The sequence below is a fragment of the Lonchura striata genome, chromosome 4A (genome assembly GCF_050655825.1).
Source record: "Lonchura striata isolate lonStrDom1 chromosome 4A, ASM5065582v1, whole genome shotgun sequence".
Taxonomy (NCBI): Eukaryota; Metazoa; Chordata; class Aves; order Passeriformes; family Estrildidae; genus Lonchura; species Lonchura striata.
This window is the reverse complement of record NC_140742.1, coordinates 8908732-8924095: the sequence shown is the minus strand read 5'-3', so window position 1 is coordinate 8924095 and position 15364 is coordinate 8908732. Positions and strand designations below refer to the sequence as shown.

Below are 15364 nucleotides of genomic sequence, written 5' to 3'. Positions count from 1 at the left end.
AGGAAAACATTGTTGTGTTTATTTAGTTTTTCAGTGTGGCATGCTGCACAGCTCTACCTGTCCGTGCCTAGATTTAGATGAAAAGCACATGCCTTCTGATGTATCTTTGGTTTATTTAAGAGCAGCTCTGTTGACCGTTTCAATCTGCATGTTCCCACCAATTCTTGTTAGATGAGACAGTTGCACTAGTTGTGTAACTGTCTGTGCTAAATGTAGTCTAGGGAGAAAATCACCTGTGCTACTACAGAAAAGAAGCTGTTCTAAAAGAAGTTGTGTAATGCTTTTTGTTTGCAGCTTTATGCATATTTACAGTTACCAGAAATGTCCACGTTATGTATACATACAATCACACTCTAAAAATATAGAGCGCTTTTCACACTGTCTTAAAATCCACTGCAGAATTTGAAATTTCTGATGATATCCTATTACTGATATAATCAGCCTCCTCACAAAGCCCAAAAGAGGGGATGAAAGAATTAATTTCCATTTTCTTACTTGCAGAAGTGTCTGGACTCCCCAGTTTAGACTGCATGAACTAAGCAGGTGTTAAGGGACAAGCCCTGCCTGTGGAGCTTGAATGGACAGGAGAAAAGATGAAAGAAAGGAGATACAACCTGAGTTTTGCAAGACCTTGTTTAGGGAGAATACTTGAGAAAATTCAGATTACCCTAAATTTAAAGAGAAAAATTAGTTTAAAGCTGCTTAAAATCTGGATTATAACTTTTAATAATATACACTCTAATTCTGTGATGTTTGTGTCTGTGTGTAGGCAACATTATGCTTATACAGAAAATCAGATATGTACCTGGAAACAGAAGCCAGCCATCAGACCCTTAAATTGTCTTTTGATTCCTATGATGTGAAGACATTTTGCATCTGCCAAAAATTTGGTCCTTTTCTCTAGGGTTGTCGAATCTTTAAAAAAGAATAAAGAAAATGTTTAATATCTAACGGCTGTTCTCAAGCAAGCCTTTAATTAGAAAAATAATTTAATAAGCACTGGTTTCAGTACTTCTTTCTGCCATCATTTAAATCAGACAATAATCCAAATTATGGCACAGGCTGCCAGCAAGTAAACCCAAGAAAGGTGTGACAGCTGAAGCACTTAAAATTTCAGTTAAGCAGTGCTTCAAAAGAGTTAGAAAGAATGAGCATTTGTGCTCTGGAGTGTGGGGTTTTCCCTCCAGGCTCCAGCTTGCTAACATAGACTTCTTGTTTTCCAAACTTCCGTGCAAGAAAATCTCATGCTATTAAAGAACAAAACCCTTAAGAAAAAGAAGAAAAATGCTTTCTTGTAGCCTTGAGGTCGACAGTTGTCTCTATTGCAAAACTATAGTCTCAGCAACCCCTCAGTGTGTTATTTTATAACCATTGTCCTGAAAACCACTATGAGTCAAAGCCTATTCAAGCGAGGGAAAGTGACATAACCACTGGTTACCAGTAGCAATGCAGTGACAATCTCTATCAGAGATACGCCACCAGTATTTACATAGTTACATAGCAGACACTTAAAGAGATAACTCTTGGTATAAAGAGAGGGTTTCTAGCAGAACATGAATTCAAGATAGGGAAGGGAATAGATTTATCATAGGAAATGCAATCAGCAATTTGTGCTCTGCAAGGAGCTTCCACAGTTCCTATTCTCAATGTATGAAAGAATCTGCAGAGCTGGCTGGCAGTCTGAGCACTCTGGACTGAAAGGAGTCTCAAAAAGGCACTGGGAAATGCACTTCTGGGAATTGTCTCCTACCACCAGGACATGGCTGAAACATTTCAAGGGGAAAGAGCAGCTGTGCTTATGAACTACTCCCCGTGGTGGGAGCTGTGTGCTTCGGAGGGTTCAGAACACAGACCTGACCTTATGACAGATGGCCCATAGGCAGCAACTCTGTGACCCTCTTTTTCAGGGGAGAAACCAGCTGGCTCTGCCTCTCCTGGTTCCTGGTATGTGTGGTGTTTGGTAAATGTTAGTACTCGGTGGGGTGTGACAGGTACAGAGTGAGCCGTACAGTCTCTAACAGCAAAATACTTTAAAGTCAAGATACTAATTTACTGTTCACTAAAAGTCAAACAACTACTAAATATTTGATTCTGACATCAGGCCTGGCTCTGCAGAGACTTTTTTAGCAAAAACAGCTGTGTGAATTGATCATACATAATCTAGATATGCTGGGGTGTTTTTATATAACACATCCTGAAAGCATAGAGTTTTCATACATTCATGCATATATTCATGGACTTGGAGCAGCAGTAGGTCATGAGGTGTACTTCATTAGAAGGCAAAAGGAAAAAAGAAAGGTAAAAAAGCACCCTCCTGCCTACCTGCATTGTTCATGAGATCAAGAACAGATTTATCCTTTACTTAAACAGAAGAAGTTAAAGTGAGGAGGTGACTCACTCTGCAAAAGCACATCTCCCTTGTATGATTTTTCTGCAAAAGGAGGTTTAATTTCTTCCTTTTAGTGACAATGAGCACAATACCGATCTTCCTCCAGCAGTTAATGGCTGGCATAACAGGCAGCATGAGAGCATGACTACATTCCTCAGCCTTCTTCTGAATCCATAAACTGCATCAGGCTTTGAGTCCACAAAAGCCACCAATAAACCTGTGTCTCTCCCCTCTCAAACACAACCAACCCAAGTGTGAAATTCCAAACCACCAGTCACACTGACTGAACAACTTCCCTAGAGGAAGAAGGGATGTGAAAAGTCACATCACAAATACAGCTGCAGATGGCTTTTTATTTCCATGAGCTCTGCACATGCTGTAATAGTCCATAGCAAGAACAGATTTTGACTGATGGCCTGTGCAGTTGAGGCAATTTCAAAAAAAGCACCAAGCAGGAAGCCTGACCATTATGTCAGGAAGCTGCACTAACATATGCATAGGGAACAAGAGGAGAACATGTGTGTTCTTCTGTGTTATTTTGCCACTGAACCTCTGAATGACTTTTGGCAACTATCATTATCTCTTATTTTGCATTCTGCCTATGGTGACTACTCCTTCATGTACTGAGCATCCTTGCTATCATACATGCATGTTTTACTTTGAGAAACTATCAAGTCCAAGTTCTACTTTAAATCTGTTTAAAATTAATTAATCTTGAAAGAAAGGACATAATGTTCTGTCCTCTATAAAGCAAATTAAAGAAAAGGTGTAATAGAGAAGTTTATGTTCATATGCCATAGTTAGAAAATCACTACAATTAAGACAAAAATACATCCAGTTTAAATAAATGCAAGGCACCAATAGAGAGAGCAGTGCTTTCACAGGGTATTGTTTCTCAAGGAAAAATACCAACAGAGCCTGCAAAAGGTTCTTGTTACCTACTGGTCCATGAACTGTGTAATAAGAAAAACCCCAGTGCCCTTCCCACACAAACCCCTGCCTGCCTAATTGATGACTGGCTGGTGATCAGCTTGACAAGACCTCAGGACCGACAAAGCAAGCATCCCACTCAGGCTGTGTCTCTCGCTGTGTGATACTGAAAGGGGGATTCACAATGTGTCCTTGAAGCGTAACCAAACCTAGAGTGACTTGGATAAAGTAATTTCTGTTCAGACATACCCAGATTCTTTGAAGGTTCCTTTTGTTCTGCATTGGAATGAAAGGGCTACAGCCAGAAACTCAGTGAAATCCAAATTCAAGGGTATTTCAGTTGGGAAGAAAGAAGATATTTCAGCATTGAACAAATTTTTAACAAGTAATTCATTATGAATTCTGAAAAACCTAACAATAATTTGAAGAGTCTCATTTTAGCAAAACTGAGGAACTATCTGCTATGCACTCCCACTAGCCATTTTGGTGACAACTTCTGCTTTATTATTCTCTCGGAGGAAAGGCCAAATTAATTCTTAAGTACAGAGGAGCGAACACCCCAAGTTTTCAAGCACCCATCAGCATACATAGTAACCCTCCAATTACAGTAAACTGCTGCTTAATGTGTAGCAAGACAAATTCAAGACTAAGTGGTCCAGAGAACATAACAAATCCAGTCAAGAAGTCTTTCCAGTTCTGGAGAACATGAGCAAGTGTTGTTACAGAACCACCAAATGAATATATTCTGTCTAGAAGGTATTCATGGATTCCTCTGCTCTGACCAGTAAGAAATGACTTTGCAAATGAATGCCTTGAGCAACAGGTCATTTTACCTCCGTGCCGCAGAATTCCCTTTGTCTGAAATGACTTCACTTAGGCTCAGCTGAGATTTTCAGTTTGAAACAAAGTAAACTTAAGCAGCCAGAAGGGAAACATAACGAGGAACACAAGGATGTACGTTTTGTTTCACAGCCTGGTAAAATACAAGGAAGACAAACAAGCTCCATAGAGGAGTTAACGCAGTCTACAATCCACTCGGAAGTTAAAAGACTAAGATGCAGTATGGATCAAAGCTGGGAGTTATTGATGAGTCCACTACAAAGCTAATGGAACAGGAAGCTTCTGAACAATTTGAAATCCTGCTGATGGTTTATTTGAAACTACAGGACACATTCTTGCACAGGTTTTAAAAGCTTTCTGGACCACAGCTATTCAGCTATCTTTAGATTTGTATGGACTGCTGTCAAAGTCTCCTCTTTAGAAGTATGACAAATAAGTCTTACTATGCTTGTTGTGATTTTTAAATCCAAAGGCAAGTCATCCTTTCCTACACAAACATCTGTGGGAGTGTAAAAGGCCTCCTTAACCCACAATTTTAATTTCAGTAGTTTTCTGCAGGGAGTGAGGGAGATAAAGGCAAGTTCTACAACCATAAAACATGAAAGTGACAACAAATATGGGTGGTATTACTGTGATAGAAACCCTACAATTAGCTGGAACAAGCCATGCTTAACAGTAACAGTGGCATGTGCTTTCTAAAGTACATCTGACTTCTGACAAACAGCCTGAGTTCTAGAGCCACAGCCTGCTGTCTTTGGGCAATTGCTCACAGCCTCCCTTTTTTTGCTGCTGGGGAAAATTCATTCAGGCAAGGAGTGAGGAACTCATCCGTTTTTTGGCAAAGCTCTTAGGGACATACATGTGGTCCCACAGCATTCAAATGAGACTTGAAACATGTTTCACATTAAGGGAGTCCTTGCAAGGTAAACTCACAGACCAAAGGAGTAACTTAGAACAGACTATTCCAGTACAAAGGGAGGAACCTACAGTGCCCATCCAGACTAACTGCCTGAGCAATCCAGGACACTTCAGCCTGTGCTTAACTGCTTTCTCAGCCTGGGGGCTTGGAGATCCTCCTGCCTGTGACTTCCATCCCAATTGTAGGCAGCCCCTTCATCCTGGGGTCTGGCCTGCACCACTGATGAGCTGTAGCGGGTTACAAGATCACTGCCTCTTGCTGCTCACCACCAGTGCAGGGCCAGAGGTTTCTGCCTAGTCATGTCAGCTGATTTCATGGGATCAAACACACAGGCAGCACATGAAACAAGAGGCTGGCATTTCCAGTTACGAGATTGTGGCTATTTAGCCCATTCTGATTAACCAGATAAAGAAATAGATTTCACCTTTCCACTGCTGTAATTTCATGGAATTAGTCCTGAAAGCCCAGATGATACTTCTTCCTTGATCCACAGACTTTTGATTTTCTTCCAAATTAGCCTTTAACTATCCATAGTTAAAGTGTAGTCACTTAGTAAGAAACGAGGTAACAATTTTATGCAAAACTCAAGATCACATTTGTCATTCTAGAAGGCAGGAGTGGGTTTGTTATTTTATTTTTTATTTGAAATATTGCAGAGCTTTCTTATGATACATACACATTGATAGGGCTTCCGGTAGCACACTTTCAAAAAAATTAGAATTATGAATCATAATCAGAAATAAATGACTCTTACCTCTATTAAGACAGTTATTTTAAAAAAGTTTTGATGAATCATGCAAAAGTATAATGCTGTTCACAAACAGCATTATACTTTTTCATAGATAAATGTTTTGTTTTTCCTAAGTCTTACAAAAAGAACTTGTGCTTTTAATACTTGAATTGAAAAAAAAAATATTTACAGCAGACATCATAAATGCCATATTGAAGTTCACAGAGGCAAAATGGTGATGGTCCCCTGTTTTGCATTCACCAAACATGCTGGGGGTGGTTTCAGATCTCTTCCATAAACTCCCAATTTAAAAGTGTTCAGTCTTGGATCTTCAGTATGCTTCTCTTCTCCAAATCATTCATTTCCTTCAGTATAAGGGCAACATTGTATCTCAGTTCCTGAAACTTTGCAACTGGAACCTGAAACAGAATGCTCAGGTTAGAAAACAATTGACATTCAGGAACTGGACTACGGCATACCTATGGATATGGAACATTCTGCAGTCTAAGGCCAACCTCTCTTAAAAGACTTAATTTTTGCAGACTTAAGACAAAGGTTAATAAAATTCAGGTAATTCAACTAAATCCACATGAAAAAGGAGAATGGGAAAAAACCCAGGAATAACACCTAGATTGTACATTTTCTGTACTGCCTGATGAGAGAAAGGAAATACTCAAGGATGTAAACTGAGAGCTGCTTGGGTGATATAAAAGTCATGGACAAGAAGGAAAGGCTTCTGGAAAGTTGTGGAGACTACAGAATTCTCAAGCAACAAATCCAAGATATTCTGCTTGTCCAAACTTGCAAAAGAAAGGAATCAAGACTCGAGGCAAGACACTTGGCAGCAACCTTAAGAGCAAATGGCACTTCCACTACATGTGGAAGGCAAAAGACAGGGTTAAACATACAAAGCATTTTCAACTGTGCAGGAGACTCATGGGCTCTCCTTTACCACTTCAAGCCTGAGAAGCCCAGTGGTTGGAAATCTTATCTATGAAGACAGAGACCCCCAGCCAAGTGCAGACACCAACTGTGGCACAGACTGGTGACACAGCCTGGTGGCACCAGTGCAGTGCACAGACACATGCTCACACAAGTGCCCAGTGCAGTCTGGCTGGTCCCACACAGTCTGCACAGCACTGCCTCATTAACTCTTTGACTGCACTGAAGACAGCAGTTCTTTTGGCAGAGACCCTTGTCATCCTTCTGCCCACTCCAGCACAGATACCAATTATATGAGAGGAATCCAAAACCTGATTTGCATCTTCCACATACATCAGAAATGCATAAAAAGGCACTATGTCCTTTTCACTTTTGACATATATACAAGACTCAAAATGCTCCAATTCCCACTGCTTTAAAAAAACCCCAAACTTCTGACTGAAGTCACACTGTGATTTAAATACCAAATGGGGACCAAAGTGTGTAACTTCTCCGTGTGCTATAAACATTTTAAAACTGTTCACAACAGAATTATTCTCTGGACTTATCATCTTACACAAGCCCTGTTAGTTAGCAGGAATGTGTTCAAATAAAGGAAAACTGAAGATCTGAGGACTATATTTACTTGCATATGGTACCTCAAACCGAAACACAAGTTTATTCCAACAAGCTAACTGTGGGAAGACAACTCATCAGATCTAGAAATCCTGTCTGAAATCACACCCTTGGCATTCAGATCCAAGCAGCAGCAACAGCAAAGAGCTAATTCTAAGAAAAGCCACTGTTTGTTATCAGATATCTGCACTCCTGCGTGTGGTGGACAAACACATCTCCACTGCAGCATAACAAAAGGTCTTCCACAGACTCACACTGAGGAAAAAACCACAAAAAACAAATGCTAAAATCAAACCAAACCAGTCAGAAACAATGGCACCAAGATCAACACTGGACATGATATGTCAGGCAATAAAGTGGGAATAGGATATAAACTAGATTTTATTCTCACAAGTGAAATTTATCCTTTTGTAAAGGGTTAACCTGAAGTCCATGGCATCATTTAAGTTCCATGGAAGTCCTCAAATACAGTGTATGGGATGCTCTGAGCTAGACTGTCCAGAGGGGTAAATTTGATCTCCTGTGAAGTGACACCTTCAACAGTTTGCAATGTAGCACAGAATTTATGCCCTTCTCAACAGATGCTTTTCTTGCAAAACAATTTAACAGTAAAATCAGTCTACCTCTTTCAGGCCATAGGGCTTTGGTGCTTCTTCCAGACTACTACTAATGAGGGAACTGAAGCCAAAATCTGTACAGATTTCAAGTGTAATAATGCCTGCTGTACATTGAATTCCTGTACGCAACACCATGCTATTTATAGCACAAATAACATTCCTTTTCAAAGGTTAAAATTATGGAAGAGTTTATGCCATCTTCTGGCAAGCCTTTAGGTACAGTGTCATAAATATTGCCACTGACTAACTCTGTAACAAGCAAAGAGGATTTTTTTATTTTCTAGCAGCCACAACAGTTCTGAAGAAAAGAATAAAACTACCTCTGCCATAGAAAAGAATGTTACCATTCTCTGCCAAATGCAGAAGGTTTAGAAGCGTATCATACATTATATAAACTACCCCAGCAATATTCCTGCCCTCAAGAGCCACCATCAGGTTTAAATGTTACAGGTCATAACAACCCCATAACTTTTAATCAAACCAGATACTATGTAACAGTGCTTTCCAGTAACTAATATTCTTCTAATAAATTGCAGTTCAGCAGAACATGTGTAGGAACAAGGTATGAAATGATTTTGATTGGTATTTCATTAAATATTTTATGTGGCTACATTGAACATGAAGGATCCCAAAGCAGACCAACCAATGGTAACATATCACGTTTACAAAAGCATTAGTATTTTAAGTCATAATACAGTTTTCTAAATGAAACTAGAAGTGGTTTCCTTACTGTTTATTGTGGCAATCAGACTTACTTCGAAGCGATGAGCTGTCCCATCTGAAAGCTTCATCATCATCAGAATGGATGGCTGGAGTGCACGGGCCAGTGAACTGAAATTATTTACATGATTAGTATTACAGCAGTAGAAATCAGCAGTATGATGACTACAGCATTGCACAGCAACAATTTTAGATGTTCATGTAGGCTTTACACAGAACATGAGTAATTTCAGTCACAGAGTCTGGCTGGAAACTCATGAACACTACAGTCTTGTCCAATTTACCTCAGTATTGAGACTTAACATTTTGTTAATAGTTTAGTAACTGCAAGTTTAGAAGCATTTTCATTTTCACATAATTGGTTTAGTAGAACTATGATAAGAGCTAACCAAGTACTGCTAATAATAATGCAGAGTTTTCTTATGCAGTTTACCATGTTGCATTAATCATTTCCGTCCCTTCATACGTTCAACTGCCACCTCATTTGGGGAATCAACCTCTTCCAGGCTTCATCCTAAATTTGTGTGTTATTTTATTTGATGACCCAAAGAAGGGAAGTGAGTCATTCTTGTGCAGCTTCCAACAACTGACATTGCCAAAGCTTGCTCAGGTACCGACAGGCACTACAGCCCAGAGCTCCCATACCTCCCTGCAGAGGCTGTTGCTGGATGATAAACAAAAAATCCCAGGGGGAAGATTAACTGAAAACAAAATTAAAAGGAAGGAAAACAAAACTGGTAATGTATCGCTCCTGTGTTGTTTGGAAAACAAATAATAGGATTTGCTTTCAGCTTGGAAGCATTGTGCCTGAGGATGTTTACCTGGACATTTTGCTCTCTTACCAGCATAGATTTTTCTTCTAGAGAGAGATACCTATGTGGTGCTTACAGCACTGCTCATCAGAAAGTCATCTGAACTAGTAGTTTGTGGTCATTCCAATTTTCTCTTAGGAGACTTTTTTTCTTGATTTCAGGAAGACAATCCCTGATCAGCCATGGGCCTCTCTGGCAGCAAAGAGACAGCATTCTCTCCCAGATGCAGGTATTCAACATGCAACGTGAGGTCACTCATGCTAACAACTGACACTACTAACAAAGACTGGATCATCTAATTCCTTTTAGCTTGGTCTGTCTTGGTTACGACTAGACAGGGACAAAAGAGCACAGACAACAGGTTTCTGTTTCCTTCTGGGTCTAGCCTAAGAGCCATCCCCCACATGCCTCTGTTGTGGCAGATGGTAAGAAGCTGTTCACTGCAGGCACAGGCAGGATGATCCCAAAGGCTTTTACTCCTGCTGTGAAAGAAACTAGGAGGTAGTTCAATGACCAATTACATAACTATGGCAGTGTAAAGGTGCTGAAACTTCTCTTTGTGGAAGCAGAGTACAAGAGATGGAAATTCATTTAACATATACAAAAAATTATGGTCTGCTTGAGAAGTTGACCGGATGAATACCCTACCCTGTTCCAGTAAAACTAAGAGCTTGCCTAGCTGCTTGAGGCTCAATCTGACTAATTTATGCCATCATCACCAGGACTTGTGGATTTGTATCAGCTCTGTTAAGTTTTAAAATAAGAGACTCAACCTTTGAGTGAAATGTTACCAGCAGTAAAGTGTGTATAAATTGACTTCTACACTGTTCAGAAAATTCCACCTGTATCTTACTGTTTAATGCTACCTGCCAATCCCTAATAGCAAGGAACATTTTTACCCCATTAAAATGTTTAAACAGCACAAGAAATCAGTTTAATCTTAGTTCATTCCAGGGATGTGTATGATTCTCTTTTATACCTTGTGGATATAGCTACATCCACTCTCCACTTGAAGTCCTGGATACTTGGTAGGCGACTTCTTGGTATCAGAGCTGTGCCTTCGGAAGTGGGACGCCTGAAGAGAGAATCAGAAATAAGAGACTGCAATGTAAATCCATATAAGAAGAAACAATCTAGAGAAAATAGGATTCCTCAGTACAAACCTGTCCAGAATTTGTTTCTCTCCTACATCTATCCTCATTTAAAGAGATCTAAATAAGCAGAGTTTTTGTGGATTTAAGGCCGTTGTGCTCAGATTATCTCCTTTTTCTATGCTTAACTATGGTGCATGTTGAAAAAAGAGACCAAGTGACTGTATAATTCTAGTAAACTGATGCCACTATAAAGTTTAGTTCAGAGTAATTGTGGTGGCTGGCATACCTATTATTTCAATTGTATGCAACTGTGAAGCACAGATAGGGACTGCAAACATATCCTTACCTTCATGCAAATCCAACAGGAACAAGCAAGCAGAGACAGGACAGGTGACTTAGGCAAAACAGTTGCATAAGGTCACTCTTCTTCTTCATCAAAAATAATCTAGTGTTTTATTTTAAAACATTGCTGCTTACCAATATTAGTGTATTGAGTGTATTTTGAAGCATACTTAAAAAACCCCACAGTGGTTCTTGTTGATCCAACATAATTTACAAATTTTAAGTTCCTTACATAATGTTCACTGCCAACCTCAGCTCAGCCTTCAAGATTTTTGCCTAGTCTAATGTGTAAGAAGCCAAGCATTTAATTTGTTACTCACATTGCAGGAAGAATCAGGCTGATCAAGCCCTAGTTTATTTCTGTGTGGAAATACAGTTAACAGCAATTAAACTTCAGATGGTTGACAATTTTCAAAGTTTTAACAGCATCCTACATCCTAAAATCTGGGTAACTAAATGGCAAATCTGATACTAATACATAACAACCATTCATTCTTAGATATATATGCAGAAATAATTTCAGAATGAGATCACTGTACCGGTCCATTCAGGAGGTGGACTTCTGGACTTTGTGTCACTTTTTTTTTTTCCTCTAAGCATTCCGTGTCCCTAGAATTTATTTTCGGTACATTTCAAGGCTACTCCAGTACTTCCACTAAGGGCAGGATAAGAAACATTACATCCTTTATCCACGGTGCTAGACATAATCTAATTACAGACTTTGCATCAGAAAGGAATCCTCTCTGAACAAATCAAGCACTATAGGAATGGCAGCCTCACATCACTACTGAGATTCTTGTGTGCAAGTTAGAAACTGCCCAGAAAGATTAATGATCTGATAAGGTACACAGGACTCAGAGGCTGAGATCCTCCAAGAGTGCTGCATTTTGCAAAGTGATATAAGAAAGAATTTATCTCTTTGGTGAGGGGAGGTTGGGTGGTGTCAGAAGTGAGACACATTCCTAAGAGCATGGTAAAGGAATGAACAAAAAAAGTAGATCAGCTGGTTCTTACTCATTGTCAACTCCTGGATAGGAAGTAGGTCACCACAGCTGGGTGCAGCCATGAGGAGCTGGAGTCTAGAACAGTCATTAGCAGGATTAAACAGTAAGAACAGGCCTTTCCCTCAGTGGAGAGCTGCTGCCAGAGTATTGCTTAAGTTGGAGACTCCCTAAAAATAGCCACACTGCTACTGTTTCCTTAAAACACTAACTCCCATCAATGGAAGTTGGTCCATTCATGCAGCACCAGCACTCTGGGGGAGTTTTAAAAACAGAAAGGTACTCTACTTAGCAGTGGTGGGAAAGATCAGAAATTGTGACCTCCCAGAGAGGAAGCTTTGAGTACTGTTGAGAGATGGCATTTCTGTGGTCAAACATGAAGCTTTATTTCTGGTCAGGACTGCACTTCTGTACCATTCTCCCAGGAAGAGTCACAGCTCCTATAGCTTAGTTTAAGCTTCTGTCAGGACCTTCCCAATTTGGACAAGACCACAAGGGGAACTGCAAGAATCCTGCAAAGATGACAGAATGTGAATGGCGGCCAACATGCAGACAGAAATTACACAGGCTGCTAATCAAACCATTGATTTCTGAGAGGAATAGCAAAATGGAGCAGAAAAGACTCAATGAATCGTACATCCAAAACCTATATTCTGTAATTATATTTTGTAAACACTCTGTGCCAGCAGCTGCAATATACTGTCAGCACATTGTGCAGAAGGCAGAAGTCAGAACAAGCAAAAGACCATGGATCAGGTAGAGACCATCCTAGAGACCATCCCTGATGGAAAGGATGATACACCTGGTGACAAGAACATCACCTGCTAAAGGATGCAACTTGAAAATGAAACATTAGAGGATTTGGAGCAGCAGTTGATCTACCAGTATCAAAACCAAAGACAAGTTCTGGATGGTTCCCTATGCACATAACAAGACATGCCTAGCAGGCCACTGAATTGGAAGGCTGAACAAACTTGTATATGTCAAATGCTGACAAACAGCACATAGAATGCGCCCTCCTGGTAGAAACTAAAGCTACAGCATTAGAAGAAAATCCAGTGCATTTGCTGTAAACATCCAGAGAGGGTGAAGTTAGTGTTGTCCTTTCCTTTAAAAGACAGTTTTAATTTCATGTAGTTACTTGATGTGGCAAGTTTTTCTTTCAGTCTACATAGCTTGATGGAACTGTGGGGACACAAATACAAACGCCAAATACTTCAGAGCTGTTGTTTAGTGAAAAGAACTCCAAAAATAAGATAAGATGCCAGGAAAAGTATTAAAAATGATTTTTTCTGGGTTATCTAAGCTCATACTGAATTACTGAATTTTTGATCACATGCTAATGCACCTCTTACCATCACAAACATATATATTTACAACTCAATACGCATATGTATGATTCAGTGTTACATTTAAGATTGTAGACGCAGATCTGTCTAAAATCAAACCTGAGGTGTTCTTCTCTGGTCTCAAAACATGGAGCAAGATTACACTCGATAATCACAGCTTTCAAAATGAGAAAAAGCTAAATTTTCCATCATCGTGATTTCACAGTAGAAAACAGACAATCATGCGTGCTTCAAATTACATCTAAATTTATCCTCCTTCCATACTGCAAGCAATATTTCCACTTTGCACCATGAATTTTGCATTCTTAACACCTATAATTCAAACAGAAGAGCAAAGAAAAGATGAGATGACTGAATTTATTTTTACTCTAAGAACCTTTATCTGCAAGCCAAGATCTTAATCAAAGAAACAAAAAGTATTTTTAGCTTTGGTAGCAGCACTCAGACCCTTGAGGGTAACTGAAAAACCACAACTATGATTATTGGGATTCCATGTAGAGAATCTGGAGCAGCATTGGGTTAGTGATGTCATGTGCTGAATGATCTCAAGTTTCAAGAAGGAAAGTTGGCCCACAATGATCAACAGAGTCCAACTCCTCGCCCTGCACAAGTTTGCATATCCAAAATGTTCAAGATTTTAAATTTCTAGATGTAGAATAGGCTAAATATGGTTGAGCAGAGAAAGTTCTAGAAAAAGGGAATCCCAAGAATGGACAACAGAAACAGGCTGTTCAAAAAGCTCTCAGTTTAGAACTTCTTCTAGAATTACTGAGGAATATTGCTTAAAAAGTGAATTACAGTAGGCAGAGCACTTGATATCTTGTATGTGTTGTCATCAGGTCACTCAGTGTGAACTCCCAACTGACCTGTACATTAAGACTTGAGAAATTCTATCTGAGAAAGCTGCCATGAATCAGAGCATGTAGAGAGCTTCTGTAGCCTGCCTCCTCTGCTATAACTTGCAATGATAATGATGGCAAAAGTGAGTAATTCTGCACTGCATTTTTCATCTGTAGGTATTGATTGACCTCACAGTCTATAGAACATTATAAAAACTGATGAACACAGAAAACCTGAAAACTGGCAAGAAAGCTACTTAATGCATGTATTGCCATGCATGATGGACATCATACTGTGCTGAAGCAAACTAATGGAACAAGTCTTTTCCTCATTAATTTGGAAAAAATTGCTGTTTCTTCAATATACCAAGGACTTGTGTCAGCAGAACTCTGTGCAGCCCTGCTGTCTGCACAATGAAGACACTAACCTGTTACCAAAGACTACACTGGAAAAATCCACAATGAAATCTTCTGGTATTCTGAAAGAGAAGAGCAAGACAAAACAGTTAGGGATTTTTTATAACCACAGTTATATGGCCTTACCTGAAAAAACTCTAAATCTATTACAGAACACAAAAAATGTGTCAACCTTTTCCATCTTCCATTGCTTAAAATTGCCAGCTGTTATGTAAGCACTTCAGTATTGATTCAGTCAGGACCCTCAAAAGCACAGCCCATGTTTGTATATCAAGAGCCCTAAAATCTGTGCTACATCTTCCCATCTTACCTTTTATGGCAAGCGTATTTCAAAAGAACCCAGTATTTGCTTAACTTCTCTCAGTAAAGTCAAGAAAAATTTTACTGATGGCTCTGACAAGTGCAGAAGGCAGGCCAGTAATGCATGCTTTCAAAAATCCCAAACTTACATGTTTCATTTCACTTTCACCTCAAGTGTAATGAAGACAGAAGTAATTGCCCCCTCAACATTCAACAGAGGCCCTTGTAGCCAAGGCTACCTACAAAAGGAGCACACATGGGGACTGGTTGAAGAGATTAACACACTCCATCTACCCTACAGCCCTCCACTCCTTCACCATTCCTCTGAAACTGCTGTTGCCTTACAAACAAGCTACTGTTGATTTTCAGTTCAATAGATCAGGCTGTGAATTGCAAAGATCACAGAGCAAACACTATCCATTCAGCTGCCTTTGCCACAAGGACAGTAACCTCCTACAGAGAGGCAAGTTGGACAAGTGGGAGAAGTCACTACTGCTGCTGCCACAGT

At 39.6% G+C, this 15364-nt stretch overlaps 2 protein-coding genes across 2 annotated transcripts in view; one reads left to right on the top strand and one right to left on the bottom strand.

Moving 5' to 3' along the window:
• Nucleotides 1-5696: 5696 nt before the first annotated feature.
• The window catches only part of COMMD5 (COMM domain containing 5), a 16106-nt gene continuing 6438 nt past the window's right edge, over nt 5697-15364 (bottom strand). Inside the window, exons 4-7 of the mRNA XM_021548382.3 lie at nt 14568-14618; nt 10494-10589; nt 8738-8813; nt 5697-6227 (exon numbers count right to left, since the gene is read on the bottom strand). Of these exons, the coding sequence (XP_021404057.3) occupies nt 6126-6227; nt 8738-8813; nt 10494-10589; nt 14568-14618 (325 nt within the window). The 3' untranslated portion in view covers nt 5697-6125. The remainder of the gene's footprint in view (nt 6228-8737; nt 8814-10493; nt 10590-14567; nt 14619-15364) is intronic.
• The window catches only part of FAM199X (family with sequence similarity 199, X-linked), a 26157-nt gene continuing 20474 nt past the window's right edge, over nt 9682-15364 (top strand). The window contains exon 1 of the mRNA XM_085571066.1: nt 9682-9743. Coding sequence (XP_085427192.1) covers nt 9697-9743 — 47 coding nt within the window. The 5' untranslated portion in view covers nt 9682-9696. The remainder of the gene's footprint in view (nt 9744-15364) is intronic.